General features: G+C 41.3%; 1 protein-coding gene across 2 annotated transcripts in view; it reads right to left on the reverse strand.

The window, feature by feature from the left end:
• il16 (interleukin 16) overlaps nucleotides 1-21,193 on the reverse strand; it is a 67,015-nt gene that overhangs the window by 15,273 nt on the left and 30,549 nt on the right. For both annotated transcript variants that reach the window (XM_039795362.1, XM_039795361.1), the window contains exons 13-21: nucleotides 18,507-18,624; nucleotides 17,124-17,256; nucleotides 15,277-15,364; nucleotides 13,822-14,045; nucleotides 13,493-13,630; nucleotides 12,722-12,874; nucleotides 6,266-6,359; nucleotides 2,649-3,775; nucleotides 519-655 (exon numbers count right to left, since the gene is read on the reverse strand). In XM_039795362.1, coding sequence (XP_039651296.1) covers nucleotides 519-655; nucleotides 2,649-3,775; nucleotides 6,266-6,359; nucleotides 12,722-12,874; nucleotides 13,493-13,630; nucleotides 13,822-14,045; nucleotides 15,277-15,364; nucleotides 17,124-17,256; nucleotides 18,507-18,624 — 2,212 coding nt within the window. The remainder of the gene's footprint in view (nucleotides 1-518; nucleotides 656-2,648; nucleotides 3,776-6,265; nucleotides 6,360-12,721; nucleotides 12,875-13,492; nucleotides 13,631-13,821; nucleotides 14,046-15,276; nucleotides 15,365-17,123; nucleotides 17,257-18,506; nucleotides 18,625-21,193) is intronic.

Here is a 21,193-nt window from a genome sequence, read left to right on the forward strand (position 1 = left end):
ATTAAAGGGGCAAGGGCCGAGGCATGTCTTGGAGGGTGATAGAAAAGGTGCAATTTTGTATTTTTGTGTATTTACTGTATGTGTTTCATGGTTTTGCTGGCGGAGCCATTGTTCTGTACATGTGATACTGTCATATCATTTGCTTGATGTTGAGAAAGAAACATCAAGCAGATGTTGTGAAAGACAGATGTTGAGAAAGAAACTTTGTTGTGGGTTGGGTCAGGGGAGGGGGCATGTTAAACTAAAGTTGTAAGAGCAAAAAATCAATAAAGAAATTGTAAAAAAAAAAACCAAAAAACGACAAAACCAGCGAAAGGAGTGTCAAAAACATCAACAAATCGACAAAACTTTTGAAAAATGTGACCCCAAAAAAATGACAAAAATGTCAAAAACAACAACAATAGCCTCCAAAAAAAGTACAAAAAACTGAAAAAAAGCTTAAAAGAATGACAAAAACGTTGCTTTTTTAACATTGATCTCTGTGTTAATTTATTAACATTGAGACCCAAACCTCTTACCTGACAGAGAAGCCTCTGTCGCTGCTGTCCAGGCCGGGGTCGGCGAAATCCTCTGCAATGGGGTCCTGCAGGTCTGGGGTGCGAGGGTTACCATGGCAGGGGTATGGGGGTAGGGAGCGCATCAACGCTTGGGAAACCTGGAACAAAAAACATATTAAAATAGAATAGACCTGCAACTAACCATTATTTTCATTATTGATTAATGTGTTGATTATTTTCTGGATGAATTGATTGGTTGTCTGGTCTCTAAAAAGTCAGAAAATGTGGATCAGTGTTTCCCAAAGCCCAAGATGGCGTACTCAAAATGTCTTGTGTTGTCCACAACTCAAAGATTTGTCACAGAGGAGAGAAGAAACTAGAACATATTCACATTTAACAAGCTGACATCACAGAATTCTGACATTTTTGTCTATTAAAATGACTCAACCCAATTAATCGAATATCAAAATAGTTAGCGATAAATTTCATAGTTGACAACTAATCAATTTGTCTTTGCTGCTAAAATAGATTAAGATACAATTAAAATCTGGTTATTCTTGTGACAGATTAGAAATACAAATATAACAAATTAAGAACACATTAGCATTTCTAATCTCAGTGTTTTGAAAATAAAGAGAGAAACTAATAATCATATAGATGTACAAATACCAGCAAAACATACTGAGAGAAAGAATAAAAATTGAAATATAAATGTATCAAGGGAACTGTGTTGAATGAATTGCAAAGAATTTGGTAAAACAAAAAAAATTGAAGTCATTCATGCCATGTGATAAATGGGTGTTGACAATTCAAGCTATATGGGAGAAAGCATTAAGGCACATGGAGCGTGAGTTGTGAAAACTATTCACCTTATTAAAGGATGATTCTGGATTCTGGTTTATTATAGCTTTACCTCTTATTTTTGTAGTTTGAGTTATCATTTCCATCAACAATGTTAACATTGTACTCACCATGTTAATTAAAATAAAAGTAACTGTCCGCTGCAAACATCTATCACAGTTAACAGAGCAACTTCCTGCTTCCACTACGAACTGTACCTAAATGCCTCGAAACCCTGCTATACCCTACTTGGCCGTGCTAGGCCCTGTTACGCCTTGCTAATCCCTGTTACGCCTTGCTACGCCCCGCAATGTTACTGTACAACTACTATTTTGAGTCATAGTTCTATTATCTTTATTGTAAATGCCACTACGCATCATGCTAACTGCTATAATTATTATGAAATCATATTTCTGTATCTGTGTCTCTATGTCCAAACAGGCAGAGGCAGATGGCCGCCCACCAAGAGCCAGGGTCTCTCTGAGGTTTCTGTCTGTCTCAAAGAAAGTTTTTTCTGTAAAGTGTCCTGAGATAACTTCTGTTATGATATGACACTAGAAATAAAGTTGAATTGAATTGAATTAAATGCCCAATACACTGTGTGATAAAAGGGATTTTGCAGGTTCATTTGTGAGATGGGGCTATTCAAATTCAGATCAAAATCTGTAGGGCTGGATCCGAATATTCGAATATTTGCGCTATGTCGTCCATCTCAGCCATGAACGGAGAAATGCTGAGTTACAGCGAGCAGTCTGATGTTTGTGAAGGTCTGTATGATTATACTGTAGCAGCCTGGTGTCGTCTTCATGCTTTAATAAAGGTAAAGATAGTACAGCTGTTCATAATGCTAATGCTCTAGTGAGGAGATGGCTGGCTGAACATTCATTCACACACTGCGTCGGTCGTCACTTGTCAGACAGTCTGCCAAAAATGCTGGTCTTTCCGTTTGTTTTTAATGCCCGCAGCAAAAAAAGTTTGCCGAGTTCACACAGTTTGCAAAGTCACACAGTGTATGAGGAATTTCCCTTTAAATAATGCTCACATGACAAATAAAGTACACAAAAGAATTGAAACTTTGAAGACTGGGGGCTGGATCGTTGATGTGAATAATAATATGCAATAGGCAATTAGGACAGCGCTGCAATTAATACCTGAGATTGCCTAAAAACACACTCAAACTGTCTGAGAAACGCTGAAGGAGGGCTTGTTGTCCGAAACGTCCGTGTGGCAATACAAATTATTAATTGGAGTGCTGTCCTTATTGCATTACAAATAAAGTACACTGCCATAGTTCCTCATGGGACAGATTACCTGGTTACTGAAGGCGAGGATTCTCTCTAAACTTTCTCCCTCCAGGCCTCTCGGGGCGTTACTGTCTGTGGCTGGAGTCGGCAGCTTTCCTTGGCTCTGCGCTCCATATTCCTCTGTCCCCTCTGGAGGACTTTCCCCTTCAGCTTCACTGGAACTTACAGATGTCACAGGGGGCAAGACTTCACACTCTGTGGACCTGGTAAGATGCTCTCTCTCTAGCTCACACTCCTGTTTAGATGGAAAGACATTCCTGTCATCATGGACTGGAGCTGAATCAGAATCATGTATCCCTGAGTCCAGTTCCTTGCTGATGGTTTCAGAAAGTGGGAGATCTGTGGGGGATTGGATAGACGGAGGTTCATCTTCAGTTTCCTTGGCTGTTGTTTGACTAGAAGCTTCAGAAGCGGAGGAGGTGATAGCAGAGACATGCGTGCTGTCTGTCTCCCTAACAGATGCCTGGATCTCTTCTGGGATTTTATGTTCACCCTTCCCACAATCTCCAAGTGAGAAAGGGGGACTCCCGGACTCCTTCTCCACAGGGAGAGAGGCGGACGGGGCCACAGGCCTCCTGTTCCCCCCCTTCTCTGGACCCTCTGGACTGGAAAAAGTCTCAAACGAGTGGATCTTCTGCTTGATGGACAGGTTGGCTGCAGATGAGGCCGATCTGACTCCGGAGCTTCTACTGAAGACCACAGCAGGCCTCTGCTCGGCCGCTTTAGCTTGCTTCTTCTGGCCCTGCTCGTCACGAAGTTTCCTCAGACTCTGGCGGAACCAGACAGGCTTGGGTGCCACCGGTGGCGCCATCTTTGCTCCCGGAGGAGTTTCAAATGTGTTTTCGGGAGTGGTGTCGGATGGAGGATCTGTAGTCCCGTTTGTGCCGTTGAGCTCGGGCATGTTGTCTTGGTCAGCCATGGAGGCGGGCTTGATGTGGACGTTAGTCGGCTGTGTTCTGTCTGCCGCGTCGGGGCGGGGGTGGCGGTGGATCTCGGGCAGCTCTTCAGGCGAGCTGTCTGACAGGCGAACCCAGGGATCCTCCTGAAGCTGTTCTCGGGTTTGTTGGTCAACGCGAGCCTGTCTCCTCAGGGCTCCTCTCTTCGGCTGGGAGCAGAGCACAGTGGATTGATCACCTGTCAACACAACACACAGGGAAGCAGAACAGTCTGAGAGAGGGCCCTGTGTTTCAAACCATGGATGTGTAATAAGACCTGGATACAGCGTTCGAGGCGGAGCCCCGTTCATTTCTGTGAGAGTTGCTCAGTGGCGCATGAAACCATCATGGGGCCAAAAATTCCTACTTTGTGGCCAATGGAGCAGGTGCACTCCGACTGAGCCGGCTACTTCCTGTTTAGTGCTCCTCTAACTTGAATGGGGATTATATTATTTAATCGTGCAGCTCTTCTAGACTTCTAGACCAAATGTTATCGGACCGAATGGATGAAATTATGATAGTTATTATGGATCTAACTGCAGTTTGGGGCAAGACCCGCCCTTCAATAGCATTTGTGCGCTACGATTGGCAGGTCTCCATGCTTGCACAAGGTAAGAGAACCTGATTTGATCAGGTCCTATCCCCTGACTAATCGGCTATCCTTACCTTAAAGGTCCCATGGCATGAAAATTTCACTTTATGAGGTTTTTTAACATTAATATGAGTTCCCCCAGCCTGTCTATGGTCCCCCAGTGGCTAGAAATGATGATAGGTGTAAACCGAGCCCTGGGTATCCTGCTCTGCCTTTGAGAAAATGAAAGCTCAGATGAGCCGTTTTGGAATCTGCTTGTTATGAGGTCATAACAAGCAAGGTTACCTCCCCTTTCTCTGCTTTGCCCCCCCAGAGAATTTGGCCAACCCATGAGAGAGAGACATCATGGCTTTCAAATGAGCAAAGTGGCAGTTGGTCAAGGCCACACCCCCACCATCCACCTTGCCACTCCCACTCTCCTCCTCAATAGCTTCAGACACAGAAATGGCACATACTAAGGAAAGCTCATTGTAGGACTGGCTCTAGTGGCTGTAGTTCTGCACCAAAGCTGAATTTTGGGAAAGAGACTTCAGATACAGTATTAGGGGACCACTAAGGTCTATATAAAAGCATCCAAAGAGCACCATGTCATGGGACCTTTAACTACTCGAGGTCAGTGCCTAACCCCAACCAATCGGGCTGCTTCGTAGGACGGGGTCTTGCCTAGAACTGCAGTTGGATACATAATAACGCTGAAACAAGCCATTTCACATTCACAAATATAGCCACTGATTTACAGACGTGTCATGTAAGTCTGAGGGAAAAAGTATTTTTGGGCCAGAGGGAGATGTAATTCTACGTTCAATTTGGCTAAAAGCCTGACCCACTTACTGGGGGCCTGTTTCAAACATGTTCATGTCAAATATTGCAGATAAAGGCTTCTGAACCAAACACTACCGAATCAGACATGTTTCAGCAGTAATGCGACCCAGAATTTGGGAGAAATTATTATTGGCAGCCAAGATTACATCTTTTACTGCCGTTAGCATGCAGCTACATGCGACAATGTAAACAGACATGTTAATAGTTTTAAAAATAAAAAAACACTCCAGTAGTTCCTGCCTGGAGCAGATGACCAATCATAGAAGGCCGGCTTGGAGTTGCGTAACACTTACGCCGAATTTCCACCAACTGCGGAACGGCTGCGGATCGGCTCCGCTGCGTGTCGGCTCCGTGCTCCGCTGTCCTTCAATACCCACCAGATATTTGTTGCGGAACGGCTGCGGCCATGACTGAGAGCTGAAGTCACTAGGACCCATTCGATGCGAATTCACGTATGATCGCGCGACATAACAGGATGTTGTTTCTATAAACAGAATCACAAAACCAACAGTTTGTTTCCATGCCAACTTCAGGCCTGTTTCCGCCCATGAGCACGGTGTATTTTATTTTGAAAATTAATTGCTTCTATGCTCAACTTCCTGTCCCGCACTATCTGCCCTGTGTTTTCTCGAATTTTTGGCGGAGCTCTCCGCGGGCCGCAAAAATAGAAGCTCTCGCATGATCTACTCCAGTGGCCGCGATCGCGGCGCCGGAGGGAGCCGGGAGTGGTAAAATACAAAATATTTTAATGGAAACCTATTGACTCTGCCGCGGTTCCGGAGCAGATTTGCAGCCGTTCCGCAGGTGGTGGAAATTCATTGTTAGCCAAGAGTAGAAAAAACAGTAGCGTTCACAACAGATGGAAATCTGTTGTAGTTCACAGGGATTTCTCTGAAATACGTTTACCTCATTGTTTTGGCCACGTTTAACATGAAAATCCAACATTATGACATTATAGATATGACAGGAAATACGGAAAAGCATAATAGTTCCACTTTAAGCCCTGACAACCTTGGTGTAACTAAAGCAGGTGGCCATCCACGTTGCTGCAGCCCCAGTTGGACTCCATCATCTGACTGAACTCTATTCACTGACACATAAAAACCCTGCCTCAAACAGGAAATAGAACTTCAGTTACTTTCCACTGAATTACTGATAACCACAGCACCGGGATCAGCCTGCTGTCACATTGCTGAATCAACTGCCTGATTAACCAACTGGTTCTGAAGTTGCATTCAGGTGCTTGACTGTAAGATAATAGTACTTGTGTCTTACCTGTGTGTAGTCTGTCACTCGTGCAGGCTGCAGTGTCTGGATATGTCAAATCTTCTCTTGTCCCCTCTGACTGTTCTCTTATTCGTTCTCCTTCCTGTGACACAAACAGGAAGTATTGTGTCGACAGCTTCTATCGTACCGACCACAGAGAGGTGCAATAATGCACCCTGCTTCCGCTCAGACATTCAGTCAGTAACAGGCCCAGAAGCTAACCAGCAGCAAGCCAGATGCATACAGTACAGGCAGCGTGCAAACTGGATTAGTGAGCAGAGGGAGTCCATGTATTTTTAAGAAATAGTTCATTTCTTTTTTTTAAAGATAGTTTTTTGGGCATTTTTAGGCCTTTATTCGACAGGACAGCTGAATACATGAAAGGGGAGAGAGGGGGATATGACATACAGCAAAAGGCCGCAGGTCAGAGTCAAACCCGGGCCCACTGCATCGAGGAGTAAACCTCTATATATGGGCGCCCACTCTACCAACTGAGCTATCCAGGCGCCCGGAATTGTTCATTTATTTATTTATTTTTTTTATTGACATTTTGACAGGACAACAGATGTTACGGAACTTGATGACACTCCAGTCAAAATTTTGTTTCTTGTCTCCAATTTACTTTTTGAACAACACAACAGACAACAAGAGAGGGATTAATAATAGAAATCAAGTAATTGTTCATTTCTTACACCTGCACTGTAACTTTTATTGTTTTATTTCATACCGGTCTTATTGTATTTTAGCCGTTTTATATTCTCTTCAACACACGTTTTTAATTGTTTTTAACTGCTCTTTAATGTTTTATGTAAAGCATTTTGAATTACGATGTTGCTGACATGTGCTATACAAGCCTTGCCTTGTCTAATGAGATTGGGGGTTCGAGTACAGGTTTTTGATAGGGACTATTTCTTCAGTAGAAAGTTAAAAACTGTAGCCATTGGGTGACCTCTAGCTCACACGGTAAAGTGTGCTGGCCTGGGTTCGACTCCGACCAGCGGCTCTTTGCTGCATGTCATCCTCTCTCTCTCTCTCTCTCTCTCTCTCTCTCTCTCTCTCTCCCTCTCTCTCTCTCTCCCCCATTTCCTGTCTCTATTTAGCTGCTGTAATAAAGAAAAAAGTCCTAAAAAATATCTTAAAAAAACAATTGCTATTGTGTTCTGTGGATTGTCCAGTGTAACAATGGCACTATTTCTGGAAAAGAGATGCTGCTGTAGAATTTTTTAGGGTGAAGCCAGAATATTTTCATTTTTATTGTATTTCATGTATTGGTAATTTTGATGAAGCAAGCCTTTCAGCCTCTGCATACGGGCACATGACATGCACTGCTTTCATGCTGACATGCACACAAACACACAGATATGTGTCAAAGCATGCAGAATAGGCACTATTGGAACATGGCATTGGTATGGTAAGCACCATATTAGGCATATACACTAATCATTCATTTTGAGGCCATCCACACACACACACACACACACGCACACGCACGCACAACACACACACACACACACACACACACACACACACACACACACACACACACACACACACACACTAACAATATATGGCCAAAAGTATGTCAGTCATGTAGGGGTGTCATGATTCTCCAAATCCTCGACTTGATTACATTTTCGATTCTAAGGTCACGGTTTGATTTGATTCTCCACTTTTACATTTATTTTTTTTAAAGCACAGGTTGCTATGCCATTATTTGAATAATGTTTGAAGATTTAATGCTCAAATGCAGCCTGTTATGTACTACACTACTCAGGCTTATGCATTGTCAATGCCACTATAAGCATGTGGTTATTGTTACACATTCTGTCCACTAGAGGGACTTCCAACATCAGCCTGGCCTTGAAGGGGATCTACGTCACAGCGCATTGCAGTTCCGACACGCCACTCTCTGTTTACATTCCTTTTCCACCACGATAACATGGCGAAAAACTTAAATCAACAGAGAACTCTGTAATGAAACATTAATCTAACAAGTGTATTGAGCAGCTCTGTTGTAAAGGCTAAGGGTGCTCGGTTAGCACAATGACATCATGTTAGAAAGCACAGCCCAAACGATTTGTCAAAAAATAAAGTAACAAAAGTGTTAGCCATGATGCTAACGGCATTGATAACTAAGCAAAACGGTGCGGTCAATGCTATTTTGGTGATTTATAAGCAAACCTGTTTCTTGCAGGTTGTCACGTTACTGAGAATACAGCTGCCACTGGTTGTGCTACCAGTGTAAGAATATGGTACACGCACATAGCAGAGCTTGCAAAGTGTGGCTTTTTTGTCAACAACGCAAACATTCTCAACATAACTACTGGAAATCCAAAATACTTCCATACTGGCGACTTCAGTGAAAGAGGAGGGGGTTCAAGTTCTGTCGATGGGTCTCCTGCAACTGCACTTGCCATGCTATCTTTTGACTGGCTGTAGCTAAGTTAGAGGAGGTTGACTCGCAGCACTTCAACACGTGTGTTTTTTTCTGCTTGGCATGCCAACCGGACGTGACATGGGGGGCGTGGCCGCTTGGCAAGCCGACCGGACGAGACATGGGGGCATGGCAGGATCGATGATTCCATTTGTTAATTCGATGTTTGAGATTGTGACTTAAAGGTGCTGTAGGTATGATTGTGAAGATCCAGGACTTAGCCAAAGAATTTGAACATCGACAACTTCTCAGTCCCTCCCCCCCTTTCTGCTAAAGCCCAATCGGTCTCCTAAACCCCTCCCCCCACAAGGGCGAATTAATACGTGTGCATGAGCAGTGATTGACACGCAGTTAGACACCCGCCCCTGGCCCTGATTGGAGCATGGAGCATGGAGTTGTCTTACAGTAGCATTGGGAACTGAAGCGTAGACCCGGGGGTTATGGGACACTCTGTAATCGTTATAGTTCTCTCTCATCTTTGCAACACGTTTGCACTGTTGTATATCCGTCACTCCCCCAGGGAGTCGGACAGGTCAGTTTAATTTATTGTTTTTTTTTTCAATTTCAATGCGCAGCGATCTGGATTACTAGCATATTCACTGTTCAACATGCTTAGCAGTTCATTGTTTGTGTGCTTGTGTAATTGTTTTCAGTGAAGCATCAATGCAGTCTTAAATTAAAATTCAAGTTTCATCACACTTTCTGTTATAGTTAGTTTCTGTTATAGTTATAGTTATGGCATGGATATGTATGACGCATGTATAGAATATATAGAATATAATCTCTCTTTAAAAAATAGTTTCTAATCATTTCATAGTATGAAAAACAGCATTTACATAAAGCAGAAAACATTCAAAGATCAGCAGGTGCACAACTGTTCCCAAAACCCAGAGATTAAATTATTAATTATTATAAATATATATTAAAAATCAAGCTACACATTTTACTGCAAGTGGTGGATTTTTGCAAATCGCACTATAGGCTGTAGGTGTACAGATTTTTTTTTTAATTATCTGCTTCATGTAGTTCTACTCAAACATAGGGTCAGTTTCAGCAAATATGACAAAAAGTTAGTTTTATAAGTCTTACCTACTGCATCTTTAATTTCAGTCGATTTCGAATTAATATCGAAATCGTGACACCCTTACATTCAAGTAAATGTAAATGTAAATGGACTGTATTTATATAATGCTTTTCTAGTCTTAACTATGTTACTATGTTAAAGTGCTTTGAGTACTCACTCAAAGCACTTTAACATAGTACAGGAACCATTCACCATTCACACACATTCATACACTGTGGCCGAGGCTACCAAACAAGGTGCCACCTGCTCATCAGATATTCCATCAGATTCAGAAACATTTAGATTCTGATGGCACATCATCGGGAGCAATTTGGGGTTCAGTGTCTTGCCCAAGAACACTTCGACATATAACTGCAGGGCCAGGAATTGAACCACCAACGTTCCAATTAAGAGGCGACCGCTCTACCAGCTAAGCCACAGCCGACGAAGTAGTTTGCCTCTTATGTAACTACAATCTTATGTAACTACAGTCCTTCCTAAATGGTAACCATACCGTTGTCCTTAAACACAGATTGTAGAAATAAGGAATTGTAAGAACCCTTGGGTAACACTTTATAATAACCATCATTTATAGATGGTTAATTGACAGTTAATTAAACTTTAGTTAATTGTAATGTTAACAAACATTGAAATGATAAGCAATAGTGTTTATTGATTATTAGTAATGCTATAATTTTACATATTATATAAAGTAGTTGTTAATGATTACCAAATTATTTGTAAACCTTTAAGAAATCGTTTGTAAACTGTTATTAAATAAGTATTATTTGGATGGCTATAAAGTTTCAACTAATGATTATATAACCTTGTAAATGGTTAATAAATTCTTTGGAAAGCATCTTTAAACAGTACTACTTAGACATCACCATATTACACTATTTAGATATCACCAGTGATCAAATAAATAATCATCTCTTTTATAGATCACAAAAGTGTTTAATGGGGCTAAATTAATGTTACTTGATGCTTTAAAAAACATGTATTAATCATTTAGTTATTATTATAAGCATTAGCTGCAACATCCATATAATGTTAGATGTTTACAAAACAATTATTAACCATTGACAAAGTATTAACTATCTATCTAAAGTTATAAACTAATTATTTTATGTTACACTAATGATGAAATAATATCAATTATAAGATTGCTAATAACATTTCATTTTAAAACCATGGGCATTAATCTGCTGCTATACCAGCCTCTACTTGGATGGCTTTCCACAAGACAGTATGTAAGTCATAATAAATTGTCCAAATGGCTTACTACTGATTTATAAAGCATGAACTCTTAATAAAGCCATTTGTTACAACGTATTAACCCCTAAAAGGGGTTTTAGACTAGTACCAGTACAGCAGTTAAATACTGTATTTTATAGGTCCCACAACATGGTGCTCTTTGGATGCTTTTATATAGACCTTAGTGGTGCCCTAATACTGTATCTGAAGTCTCTTTCCCGAAAGTGGGGGTGTGGCCTTGACCAACTGCCACTTTCGCTCGTTTGAAAGCCATGATGTCTCTCTTCATGGGTGGGCCAAATTCTCTGGGCGGGCAAAGCAGAGAAAGGAGAGATAATCTTGCTCCTTATGACCTCATAAGGAGATTCCAGATCGGCCCATCTGAGCTTTCATTTTCTCAAAGGCAGAGCAGGATACCCAGGGCTCGGTTTACACCTATCGCCATTTCTAGCCACTGGGGGACCATAGGCAGGCTGGGGGAATGCATATTAATGTTAAAAAACCTCATAAAGTGAAATTTTCATGCCATGGGACCTTTAATTACAACAATCACCCCGTCATCTCTGTAATGTCTATGACTAGGCTTACAGCGTTTAATAAATCATAAAAAGCCAAAGGAGTTGAGCATGCTTTCACCAGCAAAACACTGCAAACCACATCACTTCACATACATTCCTGAAGAGTAACCTCAGGATCTTTCGCAAGGCCTTGTACATACTGCTGAAGAACTGCAGCATTGGAAGGAGAGGAGGGTGTTACTCTTTTCAGAAGAAGCATGGTTCATACATTGAGGGAAACATGATTAATGTAATCAGTACATTGAGAAAGTAGCAGTCTCTCAGAGTGGAAGTGAAAAACACAGACTGTGATGCAGATAAAGTTGACAACTTCTGTGGTCTCAGACATACTTTCAACATCCTTATATGGCCACTGATTTTAGATACTGTTTGATAAACCAAATGAGCTGTCTGACCAGCGTCTCTCAGTAAGTGCAAGGTTGTTTTGACTGCAGCTGGCGCCCTCATGTGTCTTTTTTATGTAAAGACACAGTCGGCATCCTAAGGAGCTCTCCAATCCAATAGATGTATTGCACAATTTGATTGTGATGTGTATTTTCTTTTCTTTTTTTCTGACACATCTTTGCACAGAAATGGTAAACTTCTAGAACACTTCTGCTATCTGACAAAAACCTGACAGATCATGACAAAGTATATGGTTCTGGGTTGGGTTTGGGCCATTTTGTTGTGTAAAACCTCAGGCTCGGTTTGTTTATTTTCAAATGTAATATTTAATTCCTTTATTTTCTGTCCCTATCTTTGCCCGATGTCTGCGTCAATACTCCTGTTGCAATCCCCATTGATCAACAGTCTGTGGCAAAAAATTTAGCAATGCACCAGCAAAAAGGATAGTTGTTAGTTAGCAAACATGGATGAAAACAAAGCAGATGAAGATGTTTTATCAAATTACCAAAGGGTACCCTCAAAGTCATTGCCTGTGTGGCCAAAGGACAATTAAAAAAAGGCCTCCTCTCTTGTGTGACATAGGAGATATTGTGTATTATCATAGATCAGTAAAAGCTTTATAAAATATATTCATCAAGAGCAAATACTAGCAAATGTGCAAAAGGTGCACAAAGTCAACAGAAGTGAACCCCTTTTACAGCTACTATAACTATAAGCGTTCCTTGTGTTGTTCAGTGTGGTGGAGCTACCTGGCAGCTGGTGTGTGATGACGACTCCAGTCCTCCATCTCTGACTGGGGATCCTCTGCTGGAGCCACTGGAGTCTCCATTATAACCCTCCTCACTGGTCACATCCTGAGGCCAGCAGTGTCGCCGTGGAGCAGCACGCAACCTGCAGGTAGACTACACACACACACACACACACACACACACACACACACACACACACACTCACACACACACACACACACACACACACACACACACACACACACACACACACACACACACACACACACACACACACACACAGGGTTATAATTAAGACAGGATTATTGATTGTCTTAATGGAAGCCAGATGTCTGTTAGCTTGGTTGTTGTAGCCATTAAACCTTGTGCGGGGGGAGAGATTGTTGGGTCTCTGTAAATTATTTGGACTAGACCTACTCGATCTGTAAAGTGTCCTGAGATAACTCCTATTGTGATTTGACACTTTAAATAAAATTGAATTGAAATTGAAATTGAAATTGAAATTGAAATTGAAATTAAAATTAAAACTAAAACTGAAATTGAAATTGAAATTGAAATTGAAATTGAAATTGAAATTGGATGAATGGATGGATGGATGGATCAATGGATGGATGGATGGATGATAGATAAATAGCTGGATGGAGGGATTGTTAGTTGGATGGATGGATGGATAAATCAAAGGACGGATGGATGGATGAATGGATGGATAAATGGATGAATGAATAGATAGATGTATGAATGGATGGATGAATGGATGGATAGTTATGGTACCTTTTCGCCCCTGAGGGCCAGATCAAGGGCCTGCTGACCGGACAGGTTGGCAGCAGCAGAGTTGTACGGGACGTTATAGTCTTCATCAGGATACACTGGCACCGACAGTCTGTTGTCAGACCATGTCTCTCTCATTGACTACAAAACAGGAATGGGATAAGATAAGATAAGACAGACTAATACACATCAAAAGAGGACATTACTTGGACTTGGATATATTTTCAATAATGAAATCCCAGAAACAAAAGTCTCCCATCTGATCCCAGAAACTGTATTTGAACCTTGCATGAACGTTTTACTCTCATACAACCTGACGCATATTTGCTTACCTTGGGAGTGTCCAAGCTGTGGACGCGGGTGGATGGGTTGTGGTGTGCATTGTGGAGGTTGTGTATGGTGAGGCAGTGGTTGTGCTGGTGGCTGGTGGTGTTGTCGCTACAGGAGCGCGTCATTGCCTTCTGTGCTCGTCGAACCGTCAGCTGACTAAAACTCCTCTCCAGACAGCGTTCACATCTCTGCCGGCTGTGAGAGCCGGGTTCCAGTCTGCGCAGCCCTGGGGCCAAAAAACCCCCAAATCAAAACAATTTAAAAAATATATGGTAAAATTACAGTATAATAATGAAATAATGATAAAAAGACGCATTTCCTGAGGAAAATGTATGTGATTGCTCTGCGCATTGATGTTGATTAATGTGATTAGTGTTAGTGTGATTTTTGGATGACTTTATAATAATTTAATGGGAGTGAATGGAGGCTTTAAAACACCTCTGCATTAGGTATGCATCACATACACTGTACATGTCATCCTAATAAGATAATTCACACTTGATCAATGTGCAACAGTGAGCATTTGGAATTTAAATGGTGTTTATATGTATACTGTATACTGCCGCCTAGTTTGAAATTCATGCGCCTCAAATTTTATATTTTGTGCAACTCTAAATAACTCGTAAAAATGTATATACCATGTTGTTTGAAATATGAATGGAATGTGTACTGCACATTACTGAGAAATATGTACAATTGATGCCTATGGGAATATTTTTAAAACTTAAAGGGGCACTGCACTGATTTTACACATGAAGATCACACGAGCAGTAGTACTTTGTCTTTTGTTGCACTTTTGGAGGGAGTCTAAGAAATTAACTTTGATGATGTCATCAAGGTAACATTGGATTGGTCCTGGAGAGAGATTTATAAATGTATTAAAGCAAGTCTTAGTTACAAATGTAGGTGTTTTAAAAGATATGGGCATTAACAAGGCATGGTCTTATTAAAAAGACATTATGGGAAGGGAAGGACCTATTTTGGAGCGTAGTGCTACTTGGAACTAAAAGTCACCATATCTTGGCCTCTGCTGTATCTATTTTGACCATATATAATCTGTCTATTGTGAGTCCCCCAACATTATGGAAGTGCAACCCAAAATAGAGTGCAACTTTAATAACTCGAAAAGTTATTACTAATAAACGCACCCATCTACAAAGAAGCACTGTATGTACATATGAATCATCTTGGTAGCATTTAAGCTGTAGGAGATACATTATCAAAAAAAATTTGGTGAATGGTTTAAAAATGTTGTATAAATGCAAAAATGTACATAACATTCAGCATGTATTGGTTTGTGAACGGTACATAGCATAAACTATTTTTAATCACAGTTAAGCAAAAAAGGACATGGATGAAAGCTGTGTATGACAGCTTGAGTTTAGACAAACAACCATTACCCTGAACAGTAACATGTGACTGTAGAAAATATAATAATGAACAAATACATATTTCACCATCGATACTCCACTGGCTCTTATCCTTTCTCAGTTTGCTGTTTTCCACTGCCTGAGCGATAGCATCATTCAGCTGCTGCTCTGATACCTGAGACACACAGAGTTCAGAGGATGGGACTGTCAATATGAATGCATAGGTCAGGATGATTAAAAGAATTGGTGTGCAGGGCAATTAACAAATATTGTCTAATGTCAAAAAAGAATTCTATACGTTTCTTATTACCAATAATTGCCACCAAAATACCAACTCAACAATGACTTGATCCTTTGAACCAGGATAGTTTGTGTATCCAAAGTCAAAATAAAAACTGATTGTTGCAGTGGATGGCATGTTCCTTGATGGACACACACATTGTAGTTTATTTGGACTCGCTCATGCTGCCCAGAACACTCACTACAGAGCCAAATGTGCATTCATCTGCTGCTAAAAAAACTTTCCCCAGCAAATCCACTATGTCATTTTGTTTGAGTAAAGTTTGCTAAAATCTACAATTGTTTTTAAGATGAAACTACATGTTTGTGACTCATTTTTAAAGATTTGCATCTTCTGTAGGAGCCACAGACAGGGTAGGGGCAACACATTCTCACTCCTAACTCGTTAACACTGACGCTTGGTCAAGACCCCATTTTTCAATGCTCTTTTGGGTCGCATTAGAGGGTAGGAACAATCAACCTATATGGTCATATGCAGGGTGCGCTTTGTGAAAAAAGCAGACGGAAGGATGTTTTCTGATCATGCGCAACAAGCAAGAATGATATTCCCCTTCCAACACCATAAATATAGTGGCACTCAGCCAGCCATGCCAAAACACATATTAATTAACTTCAATATTCTACTGAATATAACGAAATATATGAAAATAGCACAAGGTGGTGTCAACATAAAACACAGCGCTTTCAAGCCGGAGAACGGAGTTCACTTAATAAACTAAATTTAACTAGTCGTTAGGTGCCTAGACTTGACTGTCATCGCCGCATGACGCTCACTTTTTCTGGCTAAACGCCACTACAACGACCCCTGAAAGGACCGCCATCTGGCGGTGCCTGTAGCTGGCTCATAGTCACCTATTGGCGGCTAAACAACTGCCACTGGTAGCCACTGTCCCGGTGCTCTTTGGTGGCTAAATACAACTAGCTACCGTCGCTCGGATTTGTTCACGTTACAGCGCTTTACTTATAGAAGTTTAAAATACTTCTATTTTAGGTATATTATATATGGTCTATTGGTGAAGTAGCACTGATCAACAAATCACATCCTGGTCATATGGTTTGGAGGACTTGTTGTCGTTGTAAGCATGTTAGCATTTATCTTAAAGCACAGCTGGGCCTCAGTACAGCTTCACAGAGCTGCTAGCATGGGTCACTCAGTCTTTTTTTTTTTACCTTTATTTAACCCTAAACCTCCAGGTATGGCCACTGAACAGCTGCAGGGGAATGGGTGTTACATAACTTGCCCACAGGCATCATCATCAGCCAATGACTGCCTGTTATTGAGGCCCTACAGATTCAGTCATCATCATGTTCTGCTTAATCCCTCTCAGCTTTACGAGGAGCATGTACTGGGAGGAAGTCCCAGAAACATTCTAAGGAAAACAGGTCACCGGTATCAAATAGCTAACACACACACACACACACACACACACACACACACACACACACACACACACACACACACACACACACACACACACACACACAAACACACACACACACAGAATCTCCATCCAACTTGTTGAAAACAGAACACCAAGTTGAAAGCCAGAGGGAGTCCGTGGCACGCAGCATTAACACTGAGCCAGCCCGGGCTTAGGACTGGTTAAGGTAAGTGAGGGGGAGGCGTTGCATACTTTGGGGTCGTGGTGTCGACTGATGATGATGTGGACTGGACCTGGTGCACATTGGCTCAGCACTGTGTAGACGTCATTCAGCGCCATGTTGTAAACCACAGTGTCGTTGATCTCCATGATCTCATCCCCACACCTAAAGGTAGGGAGGGCAAGTTCAGGAAACGGTGATGGAAAGACAGAAAGAAAGAAAGAAAGAAAGAACACTGAGGAGAGAAACATAAGTTTGTGCCAGAGTATGAATAGTAATAACCTGAGGAACAAGGGTATGTTAGGCAAATTATATATATATATATATAGGCATATATATGTAAGGGTTAATGCCCAACGAGGCGTCAAAGGGCATTAAACCACTTACACTATGGTCCCAACTTTTTTTACAACTATTAATTTATATTTCTTATGCATTTTTGCAATCAAAATCTAAACCTTTTCCAAACAATAACTCTCTTTTAGTGTTAATTTCGTCAAACAAGACGAGACTAAATATGTTCGTCAACGACCTTTTTTTCCATGACTAAGACGAGACGATGACAAGACTGCACCAATGTCCAAAAACGCTGACTAAACCTAAATAACATGCATTATTGTTGACGAAAAAAGATAAGACTAAAATGTTTTGCGTAAAATAAAAACTAAGATGAAATCTCACTTCATTTTCGTCTACAATCGTCTCTACTTTTTCATCATGAGATAGAATATTCAGCTGTTATGGCACCGGTGCCTTAACAACAGTTATCTACCGGACTGGCAACGCAGATTTCGGCTGCGCTTCTCTCTGATGCTCCTAAACATCGCTGCATGTCACCCTAGTTAACACTACACTTTGCAGCAGGTAACGTTAGCTAGCAGCTGGAGTAAACACGGTTAAAATGCTGACAGCTAAATGGTGTAGAAGTATATATATATATATAGATAGTTAGACTTTTTTTTCTAAATCCCTCTTATAGATAAGGAGTAAGTAAGTAAGTACATTTTATTTATATAGCACATTTAAACATAGCGGAGCTATCCAAAGTGCTGAACAGGGTAAAAGCAAAAACAAATAAACAGTAAAACAGCCAACAAGACAAAAGACAGCATCAGAAAACTATTTAAAATGCCAGGGAATACAGATATGTTTTCAATTTAGAAATATATAAGGAGCATTACATAACATAATATTGATTGTCATATATGCTACTCTGACCTTTTAACCTCTCATCCTGTTAAATGTGGAACCTAACACTATCTGCTGTGTTGGCAACTGACTAAATTGTATTTCTTCACAAAACCCTAGTCAAAAATCAATGCTAAATGCCTGCTATACTTTACCGTACTGTTGCATTTTAGTATAGTAGGCATCTTTCCAATCATGTATACAGCCCTGTAGTTAGTGATCCTTACCGCAGTCTGCCGTCCATGTGTGCGACTGACCCAGGAGAGAGGGTGTGGATGTAGATCCCAGGGCAGCCGTCACCAGATGGAACACAGCACAGTCCAATACCCAGACCAACACCGGCCTCTGGGAAATCACACACGCATATAAAGGTTTATTAGGATAGGATTAATTATGATACTGTCTATCATTAAAGGTGGCTGTTTGATTTCTAAAGATTCCACACACAGACTACCTGTCAGTTTACTAGTGGTGGGGAGTGCGAGGCGAGGCCCCATAACCACCTTTGTGAAGACTGATTCATGGCTCGGAAACAAATTTACAGCAGAAAGCCAGCATTATCGACTGTGAGTGAGGAGTTTGAAGATAAAGAATGTGGGTAACGGGTGAATAACCAATCAGATGTCCCAGTGACATAATGTTGTTATCTATCTATCTAATAGACACAACAGTGACTGCCCCTTTTTATTTTTATTTTATTGTTTTTTTTGGGGCATTTTTGCTTTTAATCACAAAAGGGGAGAGAAAGGGGGAAGACATGCAGGAAACAAACATTAAAGGAATATTTCACCGCTGGAAAGCTGAATATATCTTTAAATTGGGTCACTTATGTAGTAGAAATGTAAAAAAAATTGGTGCCTTCTAGGCCGAGAAAAGCCAGAAAATGTGTTTTGGTCTTATATGGATGAAAAACACCAAATCCCAGAATGCACCTGCTTCATTGCTTTGAGTCCACTCCCAAGCCACGCCTACCGCTTGACAGACAGACAGAGGCATTCAACGCAACTCAAGCATGTTTTATTGTCATTTCAACCATATACACAAAACGTTTCATTGTGACTCAAGTGGTGTAACACATTTAAAATATATAAAAACGACATTATATAAAAACGACATACGAAACAGGCTACATTTAGTACACACACTTTATTGGCTCCGTAAAGTTCAGCTAACAAATACTAGCATTAGCGCTTGGTAGGCTGTAAACACCGAGCATAAACACAGCCTTGAATTAGCGTGCAATGTAGAATGGTCGGCATTTAACAGTCACAAACTCCACCAGCAGTTAGCAGTTAAATGGATACAAATCACCACATTTCTGCACCACTATGTGTTAACACAGCCCACCTCTTTTACCCGGCGACAGAGCATCTCTAGCTTGGAGGGCTAGCAGGCCTGGTAGCTGGACAGTCCGGTACACTATTCAGGCATGTTTCCACAACAACAAAAACACAGCAGTCTCTGAACTCACGTTGGGAGTTTCGTTGAAGTTGGATGTAGTCCAGTTTGTGGTCTAAATGAGCGGTCACTTGCAAGCAGGATCCGTAAAGTTCATCTAACGCATACTAGCATTGGTGTAGCTAAACACAGAGTATAAACACAGCCGTGAATTAGCGTGGAATGTCGAATGGTCGGCATTTAACAGTCACAAGCTCCACCAGCAGTTAGCAGTAGCTAGTTGGATTTTATTTCTACACCAGTCCGTTTAACACAGCCCACCTCCACGGGCCGGCGAGAGCAGCCTGGTAGCTGGATAGTCACGGTGCCGGTACACTGTTGTTCAGGCATGTTTCCACAAAAACAAAAACACAGCAGTCTCTGAACTCACGTTGGGAGTTTCGTTGGAGGAGGATGTAGTCCAGCTTGTTGTTTAATGAGCAGACACTTGCAAGCAGGATGGATGGGACAGGTGGACAGCTAGCGTTAGCTTTCCACCGGCAATGCGTGTGCCGAGTATTCCGTCTGTAATAACGTTTCCTGCATATTCTCTGATCTGTATCGATGTATCCCGGTGGTACACACGTCCGGTAGTTTGAATGCAGATAATTGTTGTAAATGTTTTCTGCTGAAAACCGAGAGCCTGTTTAGCGAAGCTTCAAGATGGCTGACAGTCGTTTTCATTCGGAATACCTCGGCCAGACTCTGCAGTCCAACTCCCTGTGGGCGTGTTGAAAACATGCGGAAGTAGATCCTACTACTGGCTGTAGTCCTTGCCTCTGGCCCAAAAATCTTCCGATGACGCAAAAATCGTCATTTTACGTCATCGGAAGATTTTTTCCAGGCCCCAAATGCAGAGATCTCTCGTCTCAGGGGGACATGAGGGAGGGAAGCACGGTCATTCAGAAATACTATCGGGTTTCTACTCATACAAAGCTAAATGCTAAATCAGTGAAGTATCCCTTTAAATATCTCTGTTGACGTTTCATTATATAAAGATAAAGAGTTTTAAGCCTGGAACTAAGCATTTGATTTGGCGCAAAAGAACATTTTGAAAATAACAAAAAAGGCAAAGGTACAAGACTGTACAGAAACTATCATAGAAGCTCTAGCCGTTTGAGCGGGTACGGTAAACATTTTCACAGTAACAGCGAGTTAGACCAATCAGGGATGTAGCTGTTATGCTTAGGATTGTGGGTAGTATTTCTCCATAAGATAGCAAATAAAACATGTTTTTCTTAAAACCAGGTTGATTTCATACGGACTTCTAACTTCTACAGGAGCAGAAACGTTTCACAACCTCAGAGCTCGTGGTCAGTCTACCTCGGAGGATTATCAAAATCCTTATGGAGAAAATCAATGATTTTTTTACTTCCCGAACGACACTGTTGAGCTCTATAGCCAAAAGAGTCTATCGGCTGCATTATGGGAAAATTAGGATCCATCTTTTGACCAAAAATCTCTCTTGTGAAAATTG

The sequence above is a fragment of the Perca fluviatilis genome, chromosome 3 (genome assembly GCF_010015445.1).
Source record: "Perca fluviatilis chromosome 3, GENO_Pfluv_1.0, whole genome shotgun sequence".
Classification (NCBI taxonomy): domain Eukaryota; kingdom Metazoa; phylum Chordata; class Actinopteri; order Perciformes; family Percidae; genus Perca; species Perca fluviatilis.